The sequence below is a fragment of the Aethalodelphis obliquidens genome, unplaced genomic scaffold (genome assembly GCF_003676395.1).
Source record: "Aethalodelphis obliquidens isolate GAN/ISIS:26980383/991018 unplaced genomic scaffold, ASM367639v1 scaffold78, whole genome shotgun sequence".
Taxonomy (NCBI): Eukaryota; Metazoa; Chordata; class Mammalia; order Artiodactyla; family Delphinidae; genus Aethalodelphis; species Aethalodelphis obliquidens.
In genome coordinates, this window is record NW_020838022.1 from 6,151,264 (window position 1) to 6,177,755 (window position 26,492).

Here is a 26,492-nt window from a genome sequence, read left to right on the forward strand (position 1 = left end):
TTCTAGATACTCTGTCTTCGAGGCGGTGGAACTGAACTCCCCAGTCCCTAAGTGTGGCTCCCTGTAGTGACTCCCTTCTAAGCAGTACAACATAGAAAGGGGGGAAATTGAGGAACTTTACAATGGAGCAACCTGACAAACACTATCTAGGCTAAGTGATTAAGACCCAACACAGCCAAAAATAAATAAATTAATTAATTAATTAAAAAAAAAACGAACAAGAAGTAGTGAGGCATAAACTTAGGGGGAGTTTTCCTGGCACATTCCAGGCTAACTTACAACCTAGGAACACGACTTCCGGGAAGGCTCTGCTGCCCTAGTAACCAGACTTGGGAATGGAGAAACGCTGCAGCCTTTTGGCCGTTTCCTGCAACAGCAGATTTAAACACAGTGCTAATGGTCACTTAATATTCACAATAATTGCAGACCCATGAATGACACCTCCCCTCAAAAAAATTGGGGGGTCAAAAATCGACCAAAAATTTCCAAAGAAGGCAACCTTTCAAGAAGACAATTTCAAGAGGCATATTTTACTCACATGTTTTCTTTTCCTTTTTTTTTTTTTAACAATAAAGGGCATGGAAAATGCTCAATATCATGAATTAAGAAAGACAGGCAAATCCCACATTATTAACATGCTGATAAGTATGTGCCCTTACCATGATGTGATGAGAATGGTACATTACTTCTGTGGTCTTCCTCCCAAAGAACACACAAGCCTGGTCTAAACACGGGAAAAACATCAGGCAAATTCCAGTTGTGGGACACCCTGAAAAATACCTGACCAGTACCCCATCAAAATTGTCAAAGGTCATCAAAAACAAGGAATGTCTGAGAAACTGTCACAGTCAACTGGAACCTCCAGAGGCATGATGACTCGACAAAATGTGGCAGCCTGGATGGGACTTTGGATGAGAACAAGGACATTAGGGAAAAACTCTGGGGATCTGAATAAAGTATGAACTTCAGTTAATAATAATGTCTCAAGGGCTTCCCTGGTGGCGCAGTGGTTGAGAGTCCGCCTGCTGATGCAGGGGATACTGGTTCGTGCCCCGGTCCAGGAAGATCCCACATGCCGTGGAGTGGCTGGGCCCGTGAGCCATGGCCGCTGAGCCTGCACGTCCGGAGCCTGTGCTCCACAACGGGAGAGTCCACAACAGTGAGAGGCCCGCGTACCGCAAAAATAAATAAATAAATAAAAAATAATAATAATGTATCAATATTGGTTTATTAATTGTGACAAGCATGCCATGCTAATGTAAGATGTTAACAATAGGGGAAACTGGATGTGGGGTATATGAGAACTTTCTGTATTCACAATTTTTCTGTAAATCTAAAACTAGTTTAGAATCCAAAGGTTATTAAAAGTAGTGATTCTCTGAAAAAAAAACAATAAACAAGAAAATAAAACAGTAACAACAAAACATGTGGGTCAATGTGGCAGTGACCGCTAGTTATATCCCCAATATCTATTTTTTCTTCCCTCAATAGTAGTAGATACTCCTCCCCATCACCTCCAATTTTCATCTGAGTATATAGACACCCAGCCTCCTCTGCTGGGAGGTGTAGCCCATGGGTGTTAGGTGGAAGTGATGTGTGCATGTTCTGGTGGGGGTGAGACACCTGGGACCCTAAGAACAAGGGCAACTCCCTAAGGATGCTCGTAAGGCTGCTTGGGTCCCTACTGACTTTGTGGAGCAGAGCTTGCCACATCACTCCAGACTTTCCCATGAGAAAGAAACACATTTCTATCCTCTTTAAACCTTGGTTAACTTGGGTCATTGCCACATGAAACCAAACCTATATCCTAACAGACATAGCCAGCAAGAGAGCAACTCTCTCCTGGTAAGAGTCAATTTCCATGGTAGGATTCTGTATTGAGGAACTTCAATTCCTAACAGACTCAGAAACCTATAGAGAATATTTAGCCTTGTTTCTGGATAAGTATAGTGGATCAAACCACTTGACTGCTCAAAAAATTTCTCATAGACTAGCAGGATATGAAGTTACTGATCTCATGGGAGTCTTCCAGCTAAGGTTCTTCTCTTATGAATAAGGCTTTATCATTTTTTGCCTGAAGTTAATTCTCAGAAGACTAAGACTGCAGAATGGCATTTCAGTAATACTTCACTTTCTAACACAGATCCTACTTAGAGCTTTAATTAAAGAAATATTTCTGCCAATCTCTTTTGGCAGAATCTTCATTCTGAGGTGTTTTTTTAAAAACAGTACTTCTTTTGAAAATCACTAATTCGAACATCTCTCTCTCTGACCACAATGTTTCATGTTCACCTATCCCGGATAATTCTTCCACCTCACTGGGACCTCCAGTCCAAAGATCTTGCTACTTTTCCATCAGTCAGTCCGCTCCCTTCTTCATTTCCTTTTTTAGCCACATCTTAATAAAACTCATTCCAATACCTTGCATTCACTTACCCCTCTGTTTTCATTGCACCGACCTGACAAAACACCAAACTCAGACGGACTCAGCTATCTATTTTCTCCACGCTTACAGCTAAATTCTCCTGGACAAAGTCATACAACGGGGCAGATTGATTCTACTGTTAATACTTATTCCTCAAACTCAAATGGGTCCCTAACACTGCTCAGCGATTCTACTGCATTCCTTTGGTCAACTCACTTTCCCACTCTTGCAACCACTATTTCCAAACCTTCTTCTCAAAACTCCTATCACCTATGGGAGCCAGCCTCCTAGAGGGTTCCCTAGTATTCACACCCTTGTATAGCCTCTGCTAACACTGTACCAGGTTTTGTCTGTGTGACCAATAGAATATGGCAGAAGGGGTGATGGTACATCACCTCCAAGATTAGATCATAAAAGGCACTTTGGCCTCCATCTTGGTGCTCTCTCAGCTCACCCACTCTGGGGAAAGCTATGTTGTGCGCTGCCCCATGGAGAGGTGCACGCGGAGAAGAACTGAAGCCTCCAGCTAACAGCCATGTCAGTGAGGTTGGGGTGGCTCCTCCATCCCCAGTCAAGTCTCGAGAGAGTGAAGCCCCAGCCCACAGCATGACTACAACCTCAGGAGGGATCCTGGAGCCAGAACCAGCCAGTGAAGCTGCTCCTAGATTTCTGACTCTCAGAAACCATGTGAAATAAGGCATGTTTGTTGTTTTAAGCTGCTAAGTTTTAGGGTAATTTGTTATATAATAGATAACTGATAGGCCACCTGCTCCTATCTCACTTTCAGCAGATGATCTCACCTCCTACTTTACAGATAAAAATAGAAGTAATCAGACAGGAACGCCATCTTGCAAATGTACCCTCATCTCTACATACCCTACCCTTTCCTGGAACAATGGCAGAGCTGTGCTCCCTCCCACTGAAGGCCCGTCCCTCCCCACATGCTTTGGGTTCCATCTCCTCCTGCCTTCTCATGAGGCTGGCACTATTGATTGCTGTCTTTCATGTAATCAGCTTCTCCTTTTCAGCTGGGTTTTAAAAACTCAAGAGAGAGAGAGAGAGAGAGAGAGAGAGAGAGAGAGAGAGAGAGATGGGGGGAGGGAGGGAGGGAAGGAAGGAGGGAGGGGTGGGTGATCCTCCTTCCATCTTTCATCATCTTTCAACTACTGCCCTGTGGCAGACTGCAAACTTCTCCCCACCATCCAATCTCTCTTTCTTCCCTTCAGTAATCAAGGACAAACAGTTTTATCTTTTGGGGTTGGCAGAATGGCAGGAGACTTTTTTTCTGTCATTTCAATCTGTTAGTATTATTTGTGTGATAAACAAAAAATGGAAATAGAATAGAATAGATAAAAAAGTTGAAATCCTGATTTGCTTTACTCAGAGGAAAATTTTATATATTTAACTGTATTCTTATCAATCACCCCTCCAGAAAACCCATGCAAATCTCAATTTAAAAAGAAGTTTCCAAAATGGAACACATAATAAAGGATACAAATGCTCCTACCACAAATGTTGGGTTAAAGACATGATTCTGGAATGTGAACAGTGTCAGTCCCATGTAGGAGAAGATGAAATTCTCTGCCAAGAAATTGAGAAGCTCAAACAACTGAAACGAAATTTTAAAAGGTTAGTCCAGTAAATAAAGTTACATAATTTGAAAACATGAGTATTACTAAGATATTGAAACAGATACTTCAAATATGTAACGTTCATGTATATCCCCCCAAACTCATGATTCAGAGGGGAGCAAATGTAGAGATGACATTTTTCTGGGCCCACAGAAAAAGCCAGAAATGTCACCCCTTCACTTCCCCAGTCAGCTTCCCTTCTTCAATCCCCATATTCAGTCATTCTTGTCCTAATCCTGCAAACCCTGCCAATTTTTCTTTTGCAATGTTCTTTGCTGTCCCTGCCATTGCCTTAGTCTAACTTTCATCAGTTCCCACCCATAATGCTGTGAAAGAGCCCTAACTGGTAACCCTGCAATCCCTAAAAATATGGCAGTTCCAAGACACGTCCCTCTTTACGGGCTGTAAGATCCAGTTCAAATCCTTTTATCCTGGCACAGAATGCTTCATGACGACTCTCACAACAGCACCTTGCCATGTGATTTCACTTTTTACATGGGTCTCAGCCCTCACTGAGGGAGTAGGGCTTACACATTATAGCCTGGTGCTCTGTACCCTCCCCTGCTGCCTGCCCACCTCCACCTGTTCACATCACTGTGATGAAAAGGCCACAACTAGAAGCATGAAAATTACAAAAGAAGAAATCTCATTGGTAAAGGCAAATATACAATAAAGGTAATAAATCAACCATATATAAAGCTAGTAGGGGGCTTCCCTGGTGGCGCAGTGGTTGAGAGTCCGCCTGCCGATGCATGGGACGCGGGTTCGTGCCCCGGTCTGGGAAGATCCCACATGCCGCGGAGCGCCTGGGCCCGTGAGCCATGGCTGCTGAGCCTGCGCGTCCGGAGCCTGTGCTCCGCAACGGGAGAGGCCACAACAGTGAAAGGCCCGCATACCGCAAAAAAAAAATAAAATAAAATAAACATGGTGGGGGTAAAATGCATTTGAACTTAAGAGCTCAGCAAATATATGCACCCCACTGTTCACTGCAGCATTATTTACAATAGCCAAGGTACAGAAGCAACCTAACTGCCTATCAATAGATGAATGAATAAAGAAGATGTGGTGTGTGTGTGTGTGTGTGTGTGTGTGTGTGTGTGTGTGTGTACCCAATGGAATATCACTCAACCATGAAAAGGAATGAATTCTTCCCATTTGCAATGACACGGATGGACCTAGAGGGTATTATGCTAAGTATAATAAGTCAGAGAAAGACAAATACTATATGATTTCACTTATATGTGGAATCTAAAAACCAAAAAAAAGAAGAAATATAACAAAACAGAAAAAGAGTTACAGATACAGAGAACAAACAGGTGGTGGCCAGAGGAGTTGGGGGTGGGGGAAGGAAAGAAATAGGTGATGGAGACTAAGAGGTACAAATTTCAAATTGCAAAATAAATGAGTCATGGGGATGAAATGTACAGTGTGAGGAATACAGTCAATAACTATGTAATATCTTTGTACAGTAACAGATGGTAATTAGACTTATGGTCATCATTTTGAAATGTATAGGAAAACCAAATTGCTATGTTGTATAACAGGAACTAACATAGTGTTGTAGGTCAATTATACTTCAAAACAAACAAACAAACTCATAGAAAAGAAATCAGATTTGTGGTTACCAAAGGCAAGTTGTGGGGAGAGGGGGAATGGGATGAAGGTGGTCAAAAGGTACAAGCTTGCAGTTATAAGATAAATAAGTACTAGGGATGTAATGTACAACACGATAAATAGAATCAACACTGCTGTATATTACATATGAAAATAGTTAGGACAGTAAATCCTAAGAGTTCTCATCACAAGAAAAAAATTTTTTTCTATTTCTTTAATTTTGTATCTATATGAGATGATGTGGTCGTCATTTCATGACGTATGTAAGTCAAATCCTTATGCTGTACACCTTAAACTTAGACAGTGCTGTATGCCAATTATATCTCAATAAAACTGGAAGGATAAAAAGTCATAAGACAAGGGAAACAAGGAAAGGAAGTTAACTGACTGACCACTGGAGCCACAATAATAACAGCCCCTGGCTATTCTGCTGACCTATCTATACCCTAAAAGCTGTCACCCTTCAATCTGACAATCCCATCTATCTCTGGAGTCAACAGAAGAGGAGTTGAAATGAGCAGACATCACTTTGAACAGAACAAAGATTATTTTTCAGTAAAGAAAAAATTTGTTTTGCTGCAAGGAGGAAAAGTTTATTCACAAACTATAAAGTTTCTCTTACCTGTTTAGTTCTATGCTGAGACTCCGTGGACAAATTATTGTATGTATAATGGGCCTGTGTGATGCCACAAAACAATACTGCAACCACACCTATAAATACAACAAGTTCCAAGTTCACATAAAAGGAGAGTTCCCAACTTCTATACGGAGGCTCTTATTTTACAGAAGTAAATTAGATGCTTAGTGTTAAAATTTTCGGTTGTGACTTACTTTGTTGAGAGGAACCGCTTCCATTGAAAATCTTTTACATTCTAAAGTGACAGCATAAATCCCAACCCTAACAAGTGTGTTCAAACACTAGAGGGGTTGGTCCACACACAGAAAAAAAATCACTGGCTAAGTCCCTCCTTGTAAGGGTTTACAATTAAAAGGAAAAAGTAACCTACCTGTGAAACCCCATGCTTCAGCCAAGAGGAAGGTACTCCAGGACATCAAGAAGAACAGGCCTGTCTCCAACAACTGGAACTCTCGTAATTTGGTGAACTTTGTCACGTAAGACTGTCAAGGTTGATAACACGATCTCATAATACAGAAGTGTGACTAGAAAAAATAGTAGTCGAAGCAAGGCAAGCATAAAAGCAAAAGAAGGGTTCTCCAGTCTCTAACACAAAAGTCACAGAATAAGGAGGTACCAAAGCAAAGAAACTCTGAATACAAGCATTGTACTAAGGAGTCAGCAGCCTTCCCTTCCATGAGAAAGTCCTATAGCTTAGTCCATCCAATTGTTTTACGGGTATCACATGCCTTGCTAGAAACCACACAGTAAAGAATAGACATGACAGTAAAGGACAGGAGTGACAGGTCAGATACACAACATGCCAACTCTATTAATTTGTGACCCAAAGCGAGACAGCTTCCATAATGATAGCAATTTATATCTATTAAGAAATATGTCATTTCCATGAGATTTCATGTTCATTTAATCCTCTAATACCTCTGTGATGTGGAGTATTCCATGATGAAGAAACTGAGGCACGTCCCTCACTCATACTAGTCTAACAAGTATATGTTACTTGCCAGTGGAAGGGCCCGTGTCAAGCTGTGGCGAATCTCAGGCTGGAGTCTACATTCTCTTCAAGAACTGTGTACTACAACACAAAGATTAAGTTCCTCAAGGAACTTATGCTAGGGAAGAAATCCTGGTCCTTCTTCAGAACTCTTTTCACTGTCCTTTTATGCCTCAGTTCGTCTGTAAAAAGCCCGAAGACAAGTTTCTTCCACCACAAAACTGAAGTATAGAAAATGAATATATTCTCAGAAAAAGTACTTGTTTTATATGAAAGTACCTTAGAAGTTTTAGAGCTGGAAGCTCTTTAGAGATCAAGCCCCACTCATCTTCCCTGCTGTCCCAGCCCTCTACCTTCCTACACTGAGGTCCCATGAGGTGAAGTGTCAATGCTTCTATATCAGAAGCTCCAAAAGGCAGAGGCCACGTCTGTCTTGTTTATCTTTGATACACAGGGCATAGCATGTGGCATGTAGCAGGCAATCAAGAAATTTTTTTGAAGAATGAAACACTGATATAAAAAGGAAAACTGAAGTTCCAGAATTTTAGGGATATTTGCACTTAAAGAATCCAATAACAGAAAATTTAGATCCATTTATTAAACTATCATTTTCTATTATATTTTAACTTATTATATTTTAACTTAAAACTACAATGAGTAAAAAAAAAAGAGGGTTGTTTTTGAATGAATACAAGATTGACTTACTCAATATTTCTAACAGCAAATTAGTGGCAGTGCATAGGACTCGAGAGCGGAAGGTTAAAATCGGTGACAGCTGAGATGAACTCCCAGCTATCCTAACCTGGGAACCTTATTTTGTTCAACTGGCATCGAGGTCATACATTCCTATTTGTCCTATTAAACGAAGAGCAAAATACTGCCAGGATGAACAGCCGTACAGAACAAGCAGAGGCTCTTTGGAATATATCTACGTTTATATCAATTTAGTCTACAACCTTAAAGTTCACCCCATATAAAGCAGAAACTAACACACCATTGTAAAGCAATTATACTCCAATAAAGATGTTAAAAAATAAATAAATAAATAAAGTGGATGGATCTTAAAAAAAAAAAGTTCACCCCCAAAGGGTCACTGTGTCCAATTAGAATTCTGTAGTGAGTGTTTGAGGGCATGAAGTCCTACACAAAACAATGAAATTCTTTTATTTATTGGTAAAGATGATTGCCTAATGTTTTCAAACCAAGTACTTGTTTATAAGGTTCATAATTATAACACTATGTCAATTATGGAACTAGTGGAGACCATGGAACACAGTATTCAATGACTCTGTGAGGTTAACAAGAAAAGATAAATAGAATAAAAGGATATTAAAGCTGTCACCACTCCAGTAGCAGCACCCATCGCGAAAGAGCCACTGAAGATTCCAAGGAAAATCCCGATAGACTTGAACATGGCTGTGACATCAAAGGTGTGGCTGTTGTCTCCGGCTGGCTGGTATGCTACTATTGAGCTACAAAAGAGAGGTGGTTCTTACTTCTAGAGGCAACTTTTACTTTTAAAACATTATCTAAAAAAAGAGTAAAATAAATTTTAAAAAATTACCTAGTGTAGAGCTTGAAGATGAAATCAGAGGGCGTAAAAACCAAAAACTTTGGATTTGAATTGCCAAAATAAGGTTGGACCAAGCCTTTTCCTCCAGCCTCAAGATACTGTGCAGTACTATTCTTTTGTGACTCTGTTTATGACTTACTGGTACTGAGTGCCTGAAAGCCCTAATGTACTAATGTGAACAAACTAATGAAAAATTCCCCGTATTTCCAACAGAGGCATAAGAATATAAAGAATATTGTTCAGTACTCAACCCGGTCACATTTTGTTTTTCCTGTGGGAAAAAAAAAAGATGACTAAAGTACCCTTTCAACTTTTAGAATAACAGAATGGGCCCAATGCCTCCTATCTATTCATTCACTGAAATGGACTTTTATAGATAAAAGGGCTTGAAAGGCCTGCCAAGGAATTAGAATCCACTTGACAGTACTTTTAGCATACCCAGCTGGATCCTCCACCTCGAACTTCTGAAAGAAAGCCACTCTGTAAGAGGCCAAGACAAGCAATTAGAAGGGACACTCTCCATCTTGAACTCACAGTTCAAACCTAGTCTAAAAATACTTCTTTTAAAACAGTCGCCCCAGGAAGTAAATACAGCGGAGAAAATCACTGTTGCTAGTGGGTCTCTGGCAAGAGCACCTACCATTACTAAATCAGTTCTCATCTCAGTTAATTGAGGTGCCAGTGTTTTTATAATAAATCCAGACTCAAAGACATCATGCAAGTCATGTTGAAGAAAAGAAGCAGAAAAAACACATTCCGAAGAATATAATGAATTCTCCCTGTGGTTACTGCAATGTTTTTTATGGTTCAAGGCTAAAAAATGGCCTTGCTATACCATGTTTACCAAGTTCTCTTCATACCTCGCTGGTTAAACTAAAAATCAGAACAAAACAAAATAAAATCTAAGACCAAGCTAAAATTTCCTAATTTTACCTATTTTATTGAAGTATGACTCTAACATGAATTTCTGGTAATGGCATCTAGAAATTTCTGAGACTCAATCTGAATTGAAAAATTTAAACATTTGCATTTAAATCTTCAAAGTGACCAGATCATTTTGGGACTGGTAGATTTGATATTATTTCAGTGAATAGGAAATGGCCTTTAATGTCATGCTATCTTACCTACACATAAAGGGCTCCACCACTGTAAATGAGATTTGACTACATTATAGCATGAAAATATAGTGGCTGGCTGGAGAAAAGAAAGGATATTGCTACAATAACCTTCCTCCCTGGCGATAGTTTTCAAAATGCCGGCAAGAACAAAATATCGATGCCATGCCTCCTGAGACTGCTTTCCCTGGATTGGTTCATGGAAATTCAAGATTCACACTAATCATTATTTTATTCTTTAATCACTAAAATGTATAAGAACACAGGAAAAGCATGGTGGGCTGAGAAGAGATGACAGGTTTGTTTTCTTCCTTTTCAGTCAAATGTTGGCCTCTGGATTGAAATCTTAATTCATCTTTTCTACATCAGTCAACATTTTATCTTGAGGCAGTAGCATTTTTATGAATACTTAAAAAAAATCCTGAGAGTAATACAATGTACAATTTAGGGGGGAAAAATCACCCCATCATTCCACTACCCTGACAGATCTATTATTTTCCTTCTGTATTTCTTTCCCCTCTTTTTGTTACATGCATGCTATTTCATGTTTAGTTGTAATCATAGTGAACATATGGTTTTGAATTCTGCTTCTTCAACTGACAATGACATAAGAATTATTACAGTCTAACCATGGTTTTTTAAGACTTCAAAAATGATCCAAATGGATATAACATAATTTATTTAACCATTTCCTCTCTGTCGGACATTTAAAAGTTTTGCTTCTATTATTTTTGCTACTATAAATAACAGTGTGAAAGAACTTATTTGTGCTTTCTACAAATTTTGGACGATTTTCCTGTGCTACATTCCTAGAAATAGGGTATTACTATACCTATGGCTCCTTTTACATGTTGAACAATGGCTTTCAAATAGATCTGTATTACATTTCAGGAGGGAAATATGACTACATCTCTCAATGTTTTAGTGATCATATCCATTGGCCTAGAAATTCTACTTCTAAAAAATATCCTACAGAAATACTCTCAAGGATTCACACAGATTTACACATAAATATGTTCACTGCAGTGCTATTCGCAATAGTACGATATTAGAAAACACCAAATATTAATCAACAGGGGGTTGGAGAGGTAAATTTGTAGTGCATTCATACAATGGGATAATGGAGGTATTAATACAGTACAATGTCTATGTGAAAAAAGCAAGTTACAGAAAAGCATGTATAGTGCTATGCCTCTTTCTGTTTAAAAGTTAATATATTTATATGTATGCTAATATCCTAATGGAAAAAATCTGGATTAAAAACCTTAATAGTGGTTATTTCTGAGAGCTGAAATTTCAGGAATTTTCTACTTTCTAAGTCAACTACTTTGAATATTAATTTTATTATCATAATGATAAAATATAAAAGAGTAGGTAATACCAATCTCAATGTCAACAACAATGTACAAGTGATATAGTTTTACAACTCCAGGGTGTCTCAATCCTGGCATTATTGATATTTGGGGCCAGATAATCATTTGTTGGGTGGTGGGTGCTGTCCTGTGTATTGAAGGATATTTAGCAGCACCCCTGGCTTCTACCCACTAGATGCCAGTAGCAACCTCCTCCCATTCATGATAACCAAAATGTCCCCAGACATTGCCAAATATCCCCTGGTTGGGGGGCAGGGGGCTGCAAAACTGTCCCTGGTTAAGAATGACTGTACTAGACCATTACCAGCAGTAACTATTTTCACTAACAATTTTTTTTCTTGTTAACTGAATAGGTAAAAATGGCCACTAATTTAATATGTATATCTCTGATAACCAGTAAAGTTAAAGAGTTTGTCAGCCATGTTTGTTTACTCACACTTATATTCTATAAAATGTAAATGACCCTAAAAACATATTTTAAAGTAGTATGAATTTAGGTCTCCAGGGTAATCATGGTATATCCATTCAGAGGTATGCTATGCAACTTAGACTTCATCTCTAACTAGGTATGTATGACACTGTATCAGTACACACAGCTCTACCTCATACAGCAATATATGAGGGAACCAGTTTCACTCCACCCTCACCAGATTAAAAGCATTAACGTTAACAAAAAAAAAAAGTCACTGCTAACCTAACAGGTCAAAAAGCAAACAAAAACAACTTCCAACATAAATTTCAAGAACAGATGTCTTAACCTGTTAATTGCCAAGCAGAAGTCCTTCAGAAAGGGGCCCCCCTCTTTGTAAAAGGCTGTTTCTATAGAATATACACATTAGAAAATCATCAAACAGAAATCAACACAAGGTAGACTATTTCTATCTAACGTACTTTTAGAGGCAAATGAAAGATGATGAAAAACATAACGCCAAGCACTCCAGCTAGTGACCTCCCATAGCCAGCAACATCACTGGTTTCCCTTCATCTTTTGGGCAGGAACTCATTTGCTCACTTCTATTAAGATACTTACACAGCTAATGATTCCCCGGGTATGATACTCTTTAGATACAGTCCTTCTCCACCACACTTCCAGCAGACTATGGAATGAGTTAACTCATCGCCTGTGAATCTAGAATAGTACTAGCTATGTACCATCCTTAGGAAAATTGAGGAAAGAATCACTTGAATCGTTCTCTACAAGGCTTAAATTCTCTCACACGACCCTGTTTGAGAAAGGTTGCAACAGAAGGACAAGAAGTCCTTTCCTCTTTGTGAGACGTGTAACGGAAAGGGCATTCTCTTTCTAACACATTTATTCTTCACCAACACTGATACGTACACCCCCAAGCTCAAAATTTTCCGATGAGTTTTCTTCTTTTAATACTATTCAACTGTTCTTAAAGTTGCAGGAAATAAGTTACTTTATTAATGGAAAAACTAAGGCACAGGGCACATCAGCTTAAGATAGGACCAGAAAGGAGATTTTTCTGACTCTTAATCCATTAGGGCAATGAGGAAGGAACACGTATTAGTAAATGATTAAGTAGCAGAATAATTATCTAGGATGGCGAATTGATGCTAAAAGTAACTGCCTGTACCCTATTCTCTTCGTCTGGTAGCACTGGTGATCTTACATGTTCTTATGTGCTGAAAACTTCAACAATCTTTGTAGCTTCATTTTTTTTTATAACATGTAAGTTATAACCACACTATCCATTTCTTCCTCCCTTCAAACAACAGAAAACTTTTACTTTGCACCTATCATCCTTGAAGGTACATACATTTAGTATCAATATTAGTTCTAGCCTTTGGGCTTTATTTCTTAAATTAAATTTACATTAGTTGTAGACAGCTGCAAAAAATCTGGCAATAAATATGGTGGAGGGGGTAGAATTTATATACATTACATTCACAAAAGAAGATTTGATCTTTTGCACATCTTCATAAACAACATTTAAGGGATTAGTGTTACATCTCAGAAAGGATAATTTTCACTTTGCTGTTAGACAATGGGGGCAATCAAGCTGTGTAAACCAGAGTCAGTGACTGATTACTCTTTTATAGTTAATGAAGTGGAAATTAAGGAGAGAAATAAAAGTAAGGAGGAAAGGTGAAGGGGTTTTACTTCTCTCTTGTAGAAAGTTCTGGTGTGGAGTAAAGGCAACTGTCTATAGGGTTAGATATTTGCTTAGCAGGACTGAGTTGGCAGGACTGAGTTCCTCAGAGGTTCAGACCCATTCTTTCACCTGCAAACACCTTCTGGTAGCATGTATAGTAATTTCTATAACTAGATTAAAATATTGCTCATTTTCATTATCTTTAAAAAGTGTATTATTTAATACTTCTAAAAAGTTTCTGAAATGATTATGTTAAATAAGAGAAATATGAATTAAACTATGAGGTATTTCTCAATCATCAAATTGGCAAAGATACCAAAGTCTGACAAATACTCTGTTGGTGAAGCTATGAGGAAACAGGCACTCCCACAATTTGGTGGTTAAAATGCAAAATAGCATAATACCTTTGACAGGCAATTTAGCAATGTAACAAAATTACAAATGTATTTACCCTTTAAGCCACTCATCTCACTTCTGGGAATTTATCCTACCAATATACCAGTGCATATATAAAACAGGTTAAGTTCAAGGTTAATCACTGCAGCATTATTTGGGATAGCAAAGAATTGAAAACCCTTTATGATTCCACCAATAGGAGACTGATTAAATAAACTATAGTACAGTTCATAGAATACTATGCACCTGCAAACAAAGAATGAGAAAATTCCTTGTTTTGATACAGAAAGATCTCCAGAATATAGTTATGTGAGAGAAAGTCAGGTAGGTATAGAACATATACAGCATGCTACTTTTAAAATAAGAAATAAGAGGCAAATAAGAATATTTATTCATATGTGTGCTTACATTTGAATAAAGAAATACTAGGATACACAAGAAACTAATAAAATGGTTACCTATGTAAGGGGCTACGGGGACAGGTGGATGAGGACAGGAGTAAGAACGTGACTTTTCAATGTATACCCTTCTATATCGTTGTGATTTTTGAACCATGCGAATATATATGTACGCCAAAAATTTAATTTGATGAAAAACTAAAACGTCCATGTTATAATATTAAAACAGAATACAAAATTATACATACACTACAATCACAACTATGTAAAAATACTATGCATAGAAAAAAAAGAATTTTAAAAAATGTCCTAGAATGTTTACAGTAATTGTCTTTAGGTGTCAGGAGTACATATCATTTTTTTCCCTTCCTTTTCTTCCGTGCATTTTCCACGTTATCTATAAGTATATATTTCTTCAAGAGGAAAAAAATGCTTCAGTTTTTCAAATGTTTCCATTCATAATGCACTTCACTCAATAAGTGACTTTTGGTTCTTAGAACCCTAACATTCAATATACAGAATATAATAAGAAAACAAACACTTACGAAGACAGCACTATGGCAACAGCATCATTCAGGACACTTTCACCAAAAAGAAGTGCATAGAGTTCAACATCAACTTGAAGCTCGTGGAATATGGCAAGAACAGTCACTAGCAAGTAGAAAGAGTCAGAGGAATATTAAGACATTACAAATATAACATTTTTCCCTTCACAGATGATCGTAATAGCTATTTAGAAATTCATTCTTCATCTCAGAATTCAATCCTAATAAACATTCTCTTACCATATCAAAGATTCAGTAATTTTATGTCAATATTTTTCTTTTCCATAACTGTGTACCTGTAATATCTCCCTTCTCTCTCTTACAAACACCTGAAAATAACCTTGGAGGACTGAGTTGGCCTACATTCTTCATGCAAATGCTAATAATCTTGTCTTGTACATTTCTTTTCCATAAAAAATACATGCAGAATTTCTTACAGACCAGGTGATCATTAATCTTTGATGAAGAAAACTATTATGAAAAGCATTTCCTGCTGCAAACTTCATTTTTTCCTTGGAGCCTTACAACTCACTTCTATTTGACTTACAAATTTCAAGCACACCAGTTTAGCAAAGACAGTAGGAAATGAAAACACAAGTTTGGTTTTCGGTTGGGATAAAATTTATGACCAGAATTACAGCTGCTATATTTAACTTAATAAGAATCCAATCATCAGGCTATTACAGCTTGAGAAGAAAAAAAACCTTCTCTTAGGAAACAATTACATGAGAATTCTTAGAAAATCAGAAGAGACTGAAGTTGCATTATAACTTTAATTGCTGAGTCACGTACAGCTCGCTTGCTAAATAAACCCAAGCAGACATGAAAGATTATTATAACCAGAGTTGGGAGAGCCTCTTCAAATGCCAACCAAAAAACAGGAAGCTTGTATTTTAAAAGATATAGTTTCTACTGCAAAGCATTTCATCTGGAATATCCTGATATCAAAGCTAACCAAGAGAAGGAGAAAAGGAGGGCAGGAGCAATGCTGTAGAATTTTAAAAAGAGAACCTATGGCTCATCCTTCTATCAAGTGAACAACTGCAAAATAATAGAATTATTATATGGGCAAATACCTATATAATTCAGAAGAAATATAACTATCCAGCTTTATATAAGCAGAACAGTTTTGCTTGAGCCATCCAGGCAATACTCCCACCAAAACAAAACCAGTTTTAAGTAATGTAGCCAGTCCAACTGACTCAGGTTTCTCATAGATTTTGAAAAGTCGAGGACCTTGCTTCTAGTAAGAGAACACGGAAAACAGAGACCACTGGCTTCCTGCAAAAACCATCCCAACTTCATACTGATAATGGGAACAGCTACAAACAGTAAGGGGGCAGCCCTGACTATCTTTAAGGAGGCGATTTGCTTTTCAGTTCTAAAAATGCCAAACTATACAAATACCTCTCTAAAATGTCCTCTGAGCTTCTAAAATCATCTCTTATAGAGTACAGAGCATATTTTCCTACTTTCTATAACACCCTGTGTTATCAGAGTTAACATAGGAATTCAGAGATAACCTTTGACTATGCTGGATGATAATTAAAGATTATTAACTTACAAGGTCAAAGGGTAAAAGAGAACAAACCTCTACCAAGGATCTAAAATCTAGCATCAGTAAAAGAAAACTTGCATCTTTAGTTCAAAAAATGCAGTCTCTGCTCTTCAGCCTATATATTCTCTAAGTTCTTAATCTGAATGTAGCTGTGAAGCTCACCAATACTATATTAGAAAAACTACAATCTAACTTATCTAACTCAATACAATTAAATTCATTCTCTAGTCATGCTAATATCGAAACTATTTTATAATCCAAAAGCCAATTTTATAAAAACAATTCTTTAATGTATATTACTGCCCACCAATGACCCCAAATCACACTTGTTCTAGCACAACAGCCTTCTAACAATCATTTTAAAACTTTTTTTCTTACTCTTAAATGCAGATAGCTGAATGTAAAACAGATTTTTAGGGATCTGTTTTCTAGAGGCTTGAAAGGAAATGTATAGTTATTACCCATCTTAACTAATATAGTTCATCTTCTATACCCAGTCACTAGGGATAGAGACCAACCTGAATTTCTGAAGAAAATACCTTACGGCCCTCATTTAAACATCATCAAATTGTGGACTAGTAATAGGAAATACAGTAAAAAGAAACAAATGTGTGCTTAAGCCAAAAGGAGCCATTAATTTTGTTTTTTTCCTCCACAGTTGGAAAGTATAGTAAGATGGGGAGTACCTAATCCTGAATTCTACACCTCAAAGGAAGAAATACGTACATGTGTGTTGATGGAAAACCACTGTACAACTTAAGTACTTAAGCTCCACACTCATGTAAAACATACCTGGATCAGTTGCTGATACGATAGCACCAAACAGCAGGCAATCTGTAAAGTAAAAATCTCCCGCAAGTTGTCCAGTTACTTTCATCAGTGTTACACAGCCATACATTATTGATCTGTTCAATAAACATATGTCTACTTTAGAAAAAAAATCAACTGTTAAAGAAGTTACAATACAGTGAGAACAGAAAGATGGGTCTACTGTAGTACTTTGTGACTAATCCCAAATTTACTGCATGTCATTTAAATATGGTAACACCTTAGCCTTAAGGAAAATTCAAACAACTTATCTGTGTGAATACATTTTACTGCAAAAGTTCTTGGACACATTCGAGAATACAATACTGCAGAAGTCAAATATGTATTATTGTAAAATGATAATTTGAAGGCTAAAAGTGTTTTAAGCTTCAAGTACTTACCCAATTACGAAACAAGAAATTGCGGTTCCAAGAAAAGCATACGCTAAGATAGACCCAAGGTTTCGAAAGAAATGTCTCTGACGGAAAAAAAAAAAAGTTACACCGTGTTAGAATACTCACCAATTATTTAAAAAAGAAAAGGTTTTCTATTCTAGTGTGCTATGCTAATATTAAATGCATTATTCATTCAAGGAAATAAGTAAGAGAAAGAATTTTTGTATGGGCATAAACTTCAGCATGTCAAAAGGATAGGAGAGGGAGGAGGGAGAGGAACCTGGAAGGAACTGCCTGTTTCTGAAGGTGTCGAAGATGATAAAGTCCATGGAGTTTAAGGCTGTTCAAAGTATATGAAATACAAAAGCACTTACTCTTTTCAGACTATATCCCGCATAAAATATGATAGGAGGAAGTAATATGTTGAAAAATACTTCTGGATCAAAAGTAACCTGTTAAAATAAAGAATTCTTTTAGATGAATTCCCTCAGGAGATTTCTTATTACATTATCAAATGAGCAAAAAGAAAAAAAGATTAAATGTTAAACTGGCAAAAGGCAAGAATATTACCACTGTGGTAAGTGAAAAATATTTCATATAGGATAGCTGTTATTCCACTTCTCAACCAAATGACAAGGAGATGATGGCGTTGGAACAATCAGTTAAGTCCTATCTGTGCAAAGTATCTTAAAATACTATGATAGCAAAAATTTTTTAAATAAGAGAAAGTATGAACATGTCTGCTTTAAATAAGAGACCCAAAACTGGCAACATAAAATTTGGGGGTACAGCATTGTTGTTGGCAAGAGGAAACAGACTTCTTGCATAGGTAACATCTCTAAAGGTATATAACATAATATTGTGGTAAAAAGTTTCTGCACAAGTCAGATTTCTAGTCCTGACAGCCCATTCCTTTTTTTTTTTTTGCGGTATGCGGGCCTCTCACTGTTGTGACCTCTCCCTTTGCGGAGCACAGGCTCCAGAAGCGCAGGCTCAGCGGCCATGGCTCACGGGCCCAGCCGCTCCGCAGCATGTGGGATCTTCCCGGACCGGGGCACAAACCCGTGTCCCCTGCATCGGCAGGCGGACTCTCAACCACTGCGCCACCAGGGAAGCCCCAGCCCATTCCTTTTAATACCTATTTCCTATAATAATACAGACGCCCCCTTCTGTTCATAAGGCTGTAGTATTTGACATGAACACAGAGCAGCTACACATACTCATGCTAAAATTTCATTTCCTAGAACTCTTAAGGAACTGGAATTTTCCACAGGTGGAAAAAAACCTCTTGCTGCAAAGTAAACTGTAAGTTCGTATGAAATTTTTAAAAGCATTAAAGATGGTCAGGAACACAACCAAGTAGCTATAAAAGCCAAGTCCTGCCAATGTAGAAGGCAGAAGTGGAGGCAAATGGCCAAGGGTGGGCGAAAACAGAGACATGAGCAAAGAGGCCCTGAGAAGCTTCAGGATGGCAACTATGGGAAGGACAGGAGAAAGCAGCTCCAGGAATGTCTGGAAGCCAGTAAGACTGCAACCCAACCTACATCAAGCTTCACGCACACCATGGTACAGTACCTGATACTCAGGCTGAGGCCCCTGAAGTTGTGCCAGATTATGAATCAAAGAAAGATTAACTTGTGCTCAGCACAGAACACAATCAAGGCAAGAAAGAATTCAAAAAAATATTAATGGAATATTTTAGGTATTATCAAATAAACTCAATGTGCTAAAGTACTATAAAACTCTAAGGGCCATAAGCAAATTGAAAGAAACACTTATAAATTCTGCTTCACTCAATACTGGTCACCATTTATTACAACTGTAAACACTACAGAGTGAAACAAAAAGGGTTGTAGTACTTAGCCTCAATCAGAAAAGCAAACTATAGACATGTCAATTTCCTTAGCCTTGCATTACATTCATTAGTTGAGGTTTTACTCCATTTGAAAAGACTGATTATTCTAAATATCATTAAAAATGCATTATTTTTCTCCTGAATCACTTTGCTGCTATTATATACCTTAAAAAAATCCAAAGATTCCCTTTAACGAAGAACTTACCTTTCTAAGCATTTCATTATCTTGAACGTTATTGAGCTCATGTGAACTGATCTCTCCTTTCAGCGTATACTCATAAAATTTTCCACTAACATTTACCAATAAGGTAGTTGGGCTTGACTGCACTTCACAGCTCAGGGTCACATTATTCACATCACTTGGAACATGAATGCCATATCGAAGCACAAGGCCCACCAAAAGACCTGGAAATAATAAAAGAATAATATAAGCTCTTCTTTCAGACAGAGACTACTTCTTTTGTACCCCACACATACCTTTGAATTGATAACAGAAAACCTCTTATGATAGTCCCTTGTGATTCTAAACTCATTTTTAGACCAAATGAAGTTACATTTTAAAGTATTACTAAATTCACAAATCTAAGAGTTCGATATTCACATAAGCCAGTGGGACAGGAAGGGAAAACATTCCCTAGGGTAACAACGTGTATCATTGCGTCCCTAGATCAAGATATAAATAAGTGATTAGGAAGGTAACAAAATGAGGAAATACCTTCAAGTCATCTGTACACAGAATATGCTCCAAGGTGTCCCAACCTAACTGTGTAATCATGTTAGAAATGTGTTTACCACCTCCATCCATCAATTCACAAGACTTAAACACATGCATTTTTCAAGTTATTCCTAAATCACATGGCTGGCCAAATAACACAAATTTTACAAATTGGAAAGTCAATAATTTTTCTAGATTGAGTTCTTCTAATACTAAAAGGTGAGATTTTAATTTTAAAATATGTTTCAAAATCAAAACATGGAACAGAAGTCCTGACTTTGACACTATGTCAATGTATTGCTGGAATTTTACTTAGATCATCATATTGACATTCAAATATGCACAATGATCTAGGTACTATAAACCTATACTGATCAAAATGTTTAATAATGATTTTATTGAGATATAATTCTATACAAAGTTTACCCTTTTAAACTGTACAATTCAGTGGCTTTTAGTATATTCACAAAGTTGGATATTGATCACTACTATCCAATTCCAAAACATTTTCATTGCTCCACAAAGAAACCCTAGACCTATTAGCAGTCACTCTCCATTTCCCCCACCCTGACTCCCATCCCCTGGCAACCACGAATCTACTTTTTCTCTATGCCTATTCTGGACATTTCATATAAGTAGAATCCTACAATATGTGACCTTTTATGTCTCGCTTCTTTTACTTAGCATAATGTTTTCAGGGTTTATCCATATTGCAGCATGTATCAGCGCTTCATTCCTTTTTACGGTCAAATAATGTTCCAGTGTATAGATATACCTCAACTGCAAATTGAACTCAAACGTCTGGAACTTTCCTTAACTCCACTATTAGTGGCATTTTACCTTCCTGTCTCCTTTCTCCTTTCTCTTTCACCCTAACCAGTCAGCCTTTCTTTTAATATATATGATTGGACTACTATGCTAAGTAGGCCCCCAGGGTTCACAGATGAAAACAAGGTCCCGCCTTCAAGCAGCTCTCAGTCCAGTTGGTGAAAACAGACTGAATAAACAATTATAACACGATATGTGTGTGTGTGTGTGTGTGTGTGTGTGTGTGTGTATACACACACACACACACACACACACACACACACACACATATATACAAGGTATTATAAAAACAGAAAAGATGTACCTAAGGAAGCCTGAGGGAGTGGGACATTAGGAAAGTCTTTCCAGAGGTGTCACCTAAGCAAGTAACAAAGTAAGAGAAAATGGTTGTCCAGGTAGGAGGAATAGTAGTACATACCCAGTCAAGGAAGAGTGAGGAAACACAGCCCGTTTAGGGGATCATAAATAGTTCAGTATGGCTGGGATATAAAGTGGCAAGAGTTGAGGTGTGAAACAGGAGACCTCGCATGTTGGGGAAGGGAGTGTAGACTTTGTCCTGAAAGCAAAAGGAAGCCACAGAACCATAGATGTCAAAGGGCTTGACATCAGATTTTTATTTTAGCAAGACTGGTCTAGACTACAGAGGTTCAGAAAGGCCAGATAGAAGGCCACTGAGGTCATTCACGCACTAAGAGTGCAGGGCCTAATCTAAGAGAGCAGAGATAGGGAGAGAGGGGGATTTTTTTTAGAAAGTATTATCTTGTAGAAGGATGTGGTGACTGACTGGACTGGGAGGAAGGGAGATGAAAAACTAAGAGGAACCTAAATTGACTTGGCAACTAGGTGGGTAAGCTGGCCTAGGCAATCGGGGGGTAGGAGGGCCAGTCAGTGGGACAGGGAACAGACTTACAGGGGGAAATGCGCAGCTCCGTTTTGGACATGTTGAGTTTGATGTACCTGTGACACATGCACAGTTGAGTATGTGGGATCCAGACCTCAAGGAAGGGGGTGGATCTGGACTGGAGATATACACTTAGCAGTCATAAGATGGTTGAAGTGAAGCACAGATGGGATTACTTAGGGAGCAAACAAAGCGGGAAGAGGACTATGGATATATGCTCGGAGTTTTATGCCAAAATTAAGGGGTTGGTAGAGGAGAAGGAGATGATGAAGGAGTCTAAGAAAGAAAAGCCACAGGAGTAGGAAGAACAGAGGAGGAAGTGGTGAAAACTAGTAAATGCTGCAGCAAAGTCGAGGAAGACAGGCATTAAGAAGTGTCCGTTGGGTTTGGCAACAAGGAGGTCATAGGTGACCTTGCTAAGAGCAGTTTGAGTGAAGAGGTGGGAGCAGAAGCCAGAGTGGGAAGCGATAAAGCAGAAACGGGGAGTGTAAGAGCAGTAGTTGGCTGAGAAGGGAGGAGGAAGCAGAGATGAAGGATCCTTCTGGTCAACTTACAGTCACATGTATTTTTTTTAAGTGAGCAGCAACGAGTAACTGGTAAACAGTACAATGACATCGACTCTAAAAAACGTTTTAACAAAGGTTCAGATTTAAAATAAATGAAAGATAAAATATTTGCAAATCATATCCTGATAAGGGGCTAATATCCAAAATATATAAAGAACTCATACAACTCAAAACCAAAATAACAATCTGATTAAAAAATGGGCAGAGGATCTAAATAGACATTTTTCCAAAAAAGACACACAGATGGCCAATGGTACATAAAAAGATGCTCAATATCACTAATCATCAGGGAAATGCAAATCAAAAGCACAATGAGATATCACTTCACACCTGTTAGAATGGCAATTATAAAAAAGACAAAAAATGGCAAGTGTTGGCAAGGATGTGGAGAAAAGAGAACCCTTATGTGCTGTTGGTGGGAATGTAAACTGGTGCAGCCAGTATGGAAAACAGTATGGAGGTTCCACAACAAATTAAAAAAAGAGCTACTATATGATCCAGCAATTGCACTTTTGGGTATTTACCCAAGGAAAATGAAAACATTAACTCAAAAAGATATACGCACCCCTATGTTCATTGTAGCATTATTTACGATAGCCAGGATATGGAAACAACCTAAGTGTCCACTGATGGATGAATGGATAAGATATGGTACATATACACCATGGAATGTTATTTAGCCATGAAAAAGAATGGAATCTTGCCATTTGAAACAACATGGATGGAGCTCAAGGGCATTATGCTAAGTGAAATTAGTTAGACAAAGAAACACAAATACCGTATTCTCTCTCTTATATGTGGAATCTAAAAAAAAAATAAAAAACAAAGCTCAATAGATACAGAGAACAGATTGGCGGTTGCCAGAGACATGGGGATGGGGATGGGAGGTGGTAGAAATGGGTGAAGGGGGTATAAATTCATTTAAAATTTAAAAATAATAAATGAAAGATACACTTTGAAAATATCTCACCTCCAAAAAAAGAAACAAAATTAAAAAGTGATGGCTGGATATCAACCATGTTTGATAAACATAACCTGGGAGAGAAAAGGCTATCAATCCATAGTCATCCTGCCTATATGATATAGGGACAGCTCTTTTCTCTACTATCTCACAAGACCTTCTAATTAAGATGTTCAGTAGTAGTAAGTTGTCCCATTACATTTATGTGTAAAAATCACAGTTAAGCTACTACAAACAGTAAAAATATCAGCATAAATTCTTTCCATATCCCCAAGCTTGACTGTGTAAGGAAGAGTACCCACTGGTTCTACCACGCCCTGACCCAATGCTGAAATGTCACTGGGTGCCCTGAGGAGGGCTCAGCACTTGGACAAATCTGAAACACACACCTTGGCAGTTAGAACACCAGCAAGGAGAATAATTACTTAGGTTGGAAAAAATCAAGATCCTTTTATAAAAGCATCAGACAGCTGAAAAATTGGAATTTCTTTGAATACAGTTGACAGATCAAGTTAACTTGGGTTCTGTGAAAGGTCAAATCCTAATCACAGAGTTAAAGCAATTCTCACTAAACAGAAAGTACACAAAAGGAGTGCTTTGTTAAGGGGATAAGGCAGAAAATTCTAGCCTCCTACATAGATAGAGGCACAAAAACTACTGATATCATGAAATTTAAAATTATCACTAACAGGCAACAAAGAGTACAACCACAAAGAGATATCTTTCACAAAACAGAGAAGTCCCATTCCTCCTACACATTCCTGACCCTCTTGTGCTGGAGACCCTCCCAGGGATACAGAACTCAGTATCACCCAAGGCCGCAACACTGTATGAGCCTCACAGTGGAAATTGGTTTTCTAATGGATTTCAGCACATTCTTCCAGATTATCACACTAGAAGCCTCTAATAGTCAAAAATATGGAAGGAATATCACTGGGGTATTGAGTGTGGCCAAAATTGATAAGATTTCTACAGATTAAAAAGTACATGTATGTGTGTGTGTATTTATTTATGTGTGTGTGTATATTGTGTGTATGTACATATATAACACTTATCTACTTCTTGAAGAATGCTGTTAGATTCTGTCTGAAAAGCTAATTGAACTACTACAAATCTCTCAGTCATTATTTTCTCATCTATAAAATGGGGATAAATGACTTGCCCAACATTACTTGGCATTAAGTGGCAAAACCAGAACTGAAATCTGGGTTTTCTATTTCCAAAGTCTCTATAATTTTCTAATCACCTCCTTGCTCTCTCATCACTACTAACTTGCTCTCTGGTGGTTATGTCTCCATTCTCTCATAAGCTTCCCTCACAACTCACCTCCAAAACCCTTGTAACTTTAAGTGTTAACTCCCTTCATATCCAACCTTATTAAATTTAGTACAGTAGAGTGTAGGAGAAAAAGCACAAGTTTGGAAGGCAGACAGAAGTATGAATTCTGGCTCCATCAAGTTCTAGTCTGTGATCCTAGGGTACATAACTTCTCACTGAACCTCAGTTTCCTCATATGTAGTGATGATAATACTAACCTGTTTTGTCTTTATAGATAAGTTTTATCTCTTCAACATGAGGCAATACGGTTTAAGGGGCTAAGAGAATGGGGCTCCTGAGGCCGATTGACTGTGTTTGAATCCTGCCTTAATACTTACAAGTTATGTGACTTCGGGCAGGTCATTTAACCTCCCTGTGCCCCAATTTCCTCATCTGTAAAATGGGAAAGATAATAGTACCCGTCTCACAGGGTCGTTATGAGGTTTAAATGAGATGATATTTGTTGAGCACCTAAGCAGTATATAACACATTATAATGCTCAGTAAACACTACCTATTCAGTCACTAGATTGTAAGTGCTTTGAGGACACGGATGATGACTCATATCTGTATTTCTCATCATATCGCATACATCAAAGACACTTAATAAATATTTATTGATAAATCGCATTAGTTAAACCTAGGGCTCTGGATGCTGTAGTTTAAGGCATAATAAATATTGCTTCCCTGTCTTCTGATTTTTATACCATCTGTAAGCATACTGCAGTGAGTGATCACTTTTCAGACTTACTAACGGTGACTCACTTTTAAGCTTCTTAAGCAAGCTAGCCCAATGAACAGAACACTTGGGTGCTTCGACATTGTAACTGGGGCAATTAGGCTATATTACAATCTAGAAACTGACCACATTGGCAACTTAATCTCGCTCTCTCTTTTTACCCCGGCTTCTCAAAAAAATAAAGGAGAAGCTTATTTTAAGTAGCATTTTTCTGGGATTTAGATAGCTAAATCATCAGTGGGCTGAATCCTGGAGGTCTGGACATTCCCAGAGTAAGAAGCCCTTTCATCTGGAAGTCAAGCTGAAAAATAAAGGTCTTAAAATAATACATTAACGTAACAGCTATAATGGTACAAGAGTCGTAAAAATAGGTAAATGGCAGATGGTAATTAGGATTAGAAAATGTCCATTTCCATGGCAGTAAAAATACTTTGACCCAGCCCCATCTTTTCTCAAACTGGACTTGGGAGTTGGTCAGGAGGCTGTTCATCCACAGCCCCCATCACCCATATTGAGAAAATGAGACAGGCTAAAGAATGCCAAGTCGTGGCAAATCAACCCAAATCGACTCACAGATAACACTCTTTCACTTTATATTCCACAAGAGATACCCTTGCTTTTCCTTCACAAAATACCAACACTAAGGTACTCCATCACTTTTCATTAACTTAGAAACATCAGAGAAAGCAATCAGTAATCCCATTTTTCTCCTTTAGCCCAAGAGTTAGAGGAGGTTAATGATTATCAACTACCAAAGAACAAATATTTTCAGGGAAATTCTAAGTCCCTATTTGATTTTTATAAAAAATACTATATCTGCCTCTTAACTTACAAGACTGAATAATTAAAAGAAATATTCTGAGCCTAATCTGAGAAAATGCAGTTATAACAGCAATAATAATAATAGTATTGCAGCTCTCATTTAATGAGCATTTACTTAGGGGTCAGGTACTAAGCTAAAAACATTTCTTCCTCACAATAATGCTACTATCATTGTTCCTAACTTATAGATGACAGTGTAAGAAGGTAAGGGACT

General features: G+C 37.8%; 1 protein-coding gene across 5 annotated transcripts in view; it reads right to left on the bottom strand.

Moving 5' to 3' along the window:
- The window catches only part of SLC9A6 (solute carrier family 9 member A6), a 55,010-nt gene that overhangs the window by 23,492 nt on the left and 5,026 nt on the right, over window positions 1-26,492 (bottom strand). For all 5 annotated transcript variants that reach the window (XM_027092474.1, XM_027092475.1, XM_027092477.1 and 2 more), the window contains 9 exons: window positions 19,636-19,835; window positions 17,950-18,027; window positions 17,582-17,658; window positions 17,166-17,278; window positions 14,816-14,921; window positions 8,629-8,770; window positions 6,678-6,783; window positions 6,293-6,381; window positions 3,921-4,034 (listed from right to left, as the gene is read on the bottom strand). In XM_027092474.1, coding sequence (XP_026948275.1) covers window positions 3,921-4,034; window positions 6,293-6,381; window positions 6,678-6,783; window positions 8,629-8,770; window positions 14,816-14,921; window positions 17,166-17,278; window positions 17,582-17,658; window positions 17,950-18,027; window positions 19,636-19,835 — 1,025 coding nt within the window. The remainder of the gene's footprint in view (window positions 1-3,920; window positions 4,035-6,292; window positions 6,382-6,677; window positions 6,784-8,628; window positions 8,771-14,815; window positions 14,922-17,165; window positions 17,279-17,581; window positions 17,659-17,949; window positions 18,028-19,635; window positions 19,836-26,492) is intronic.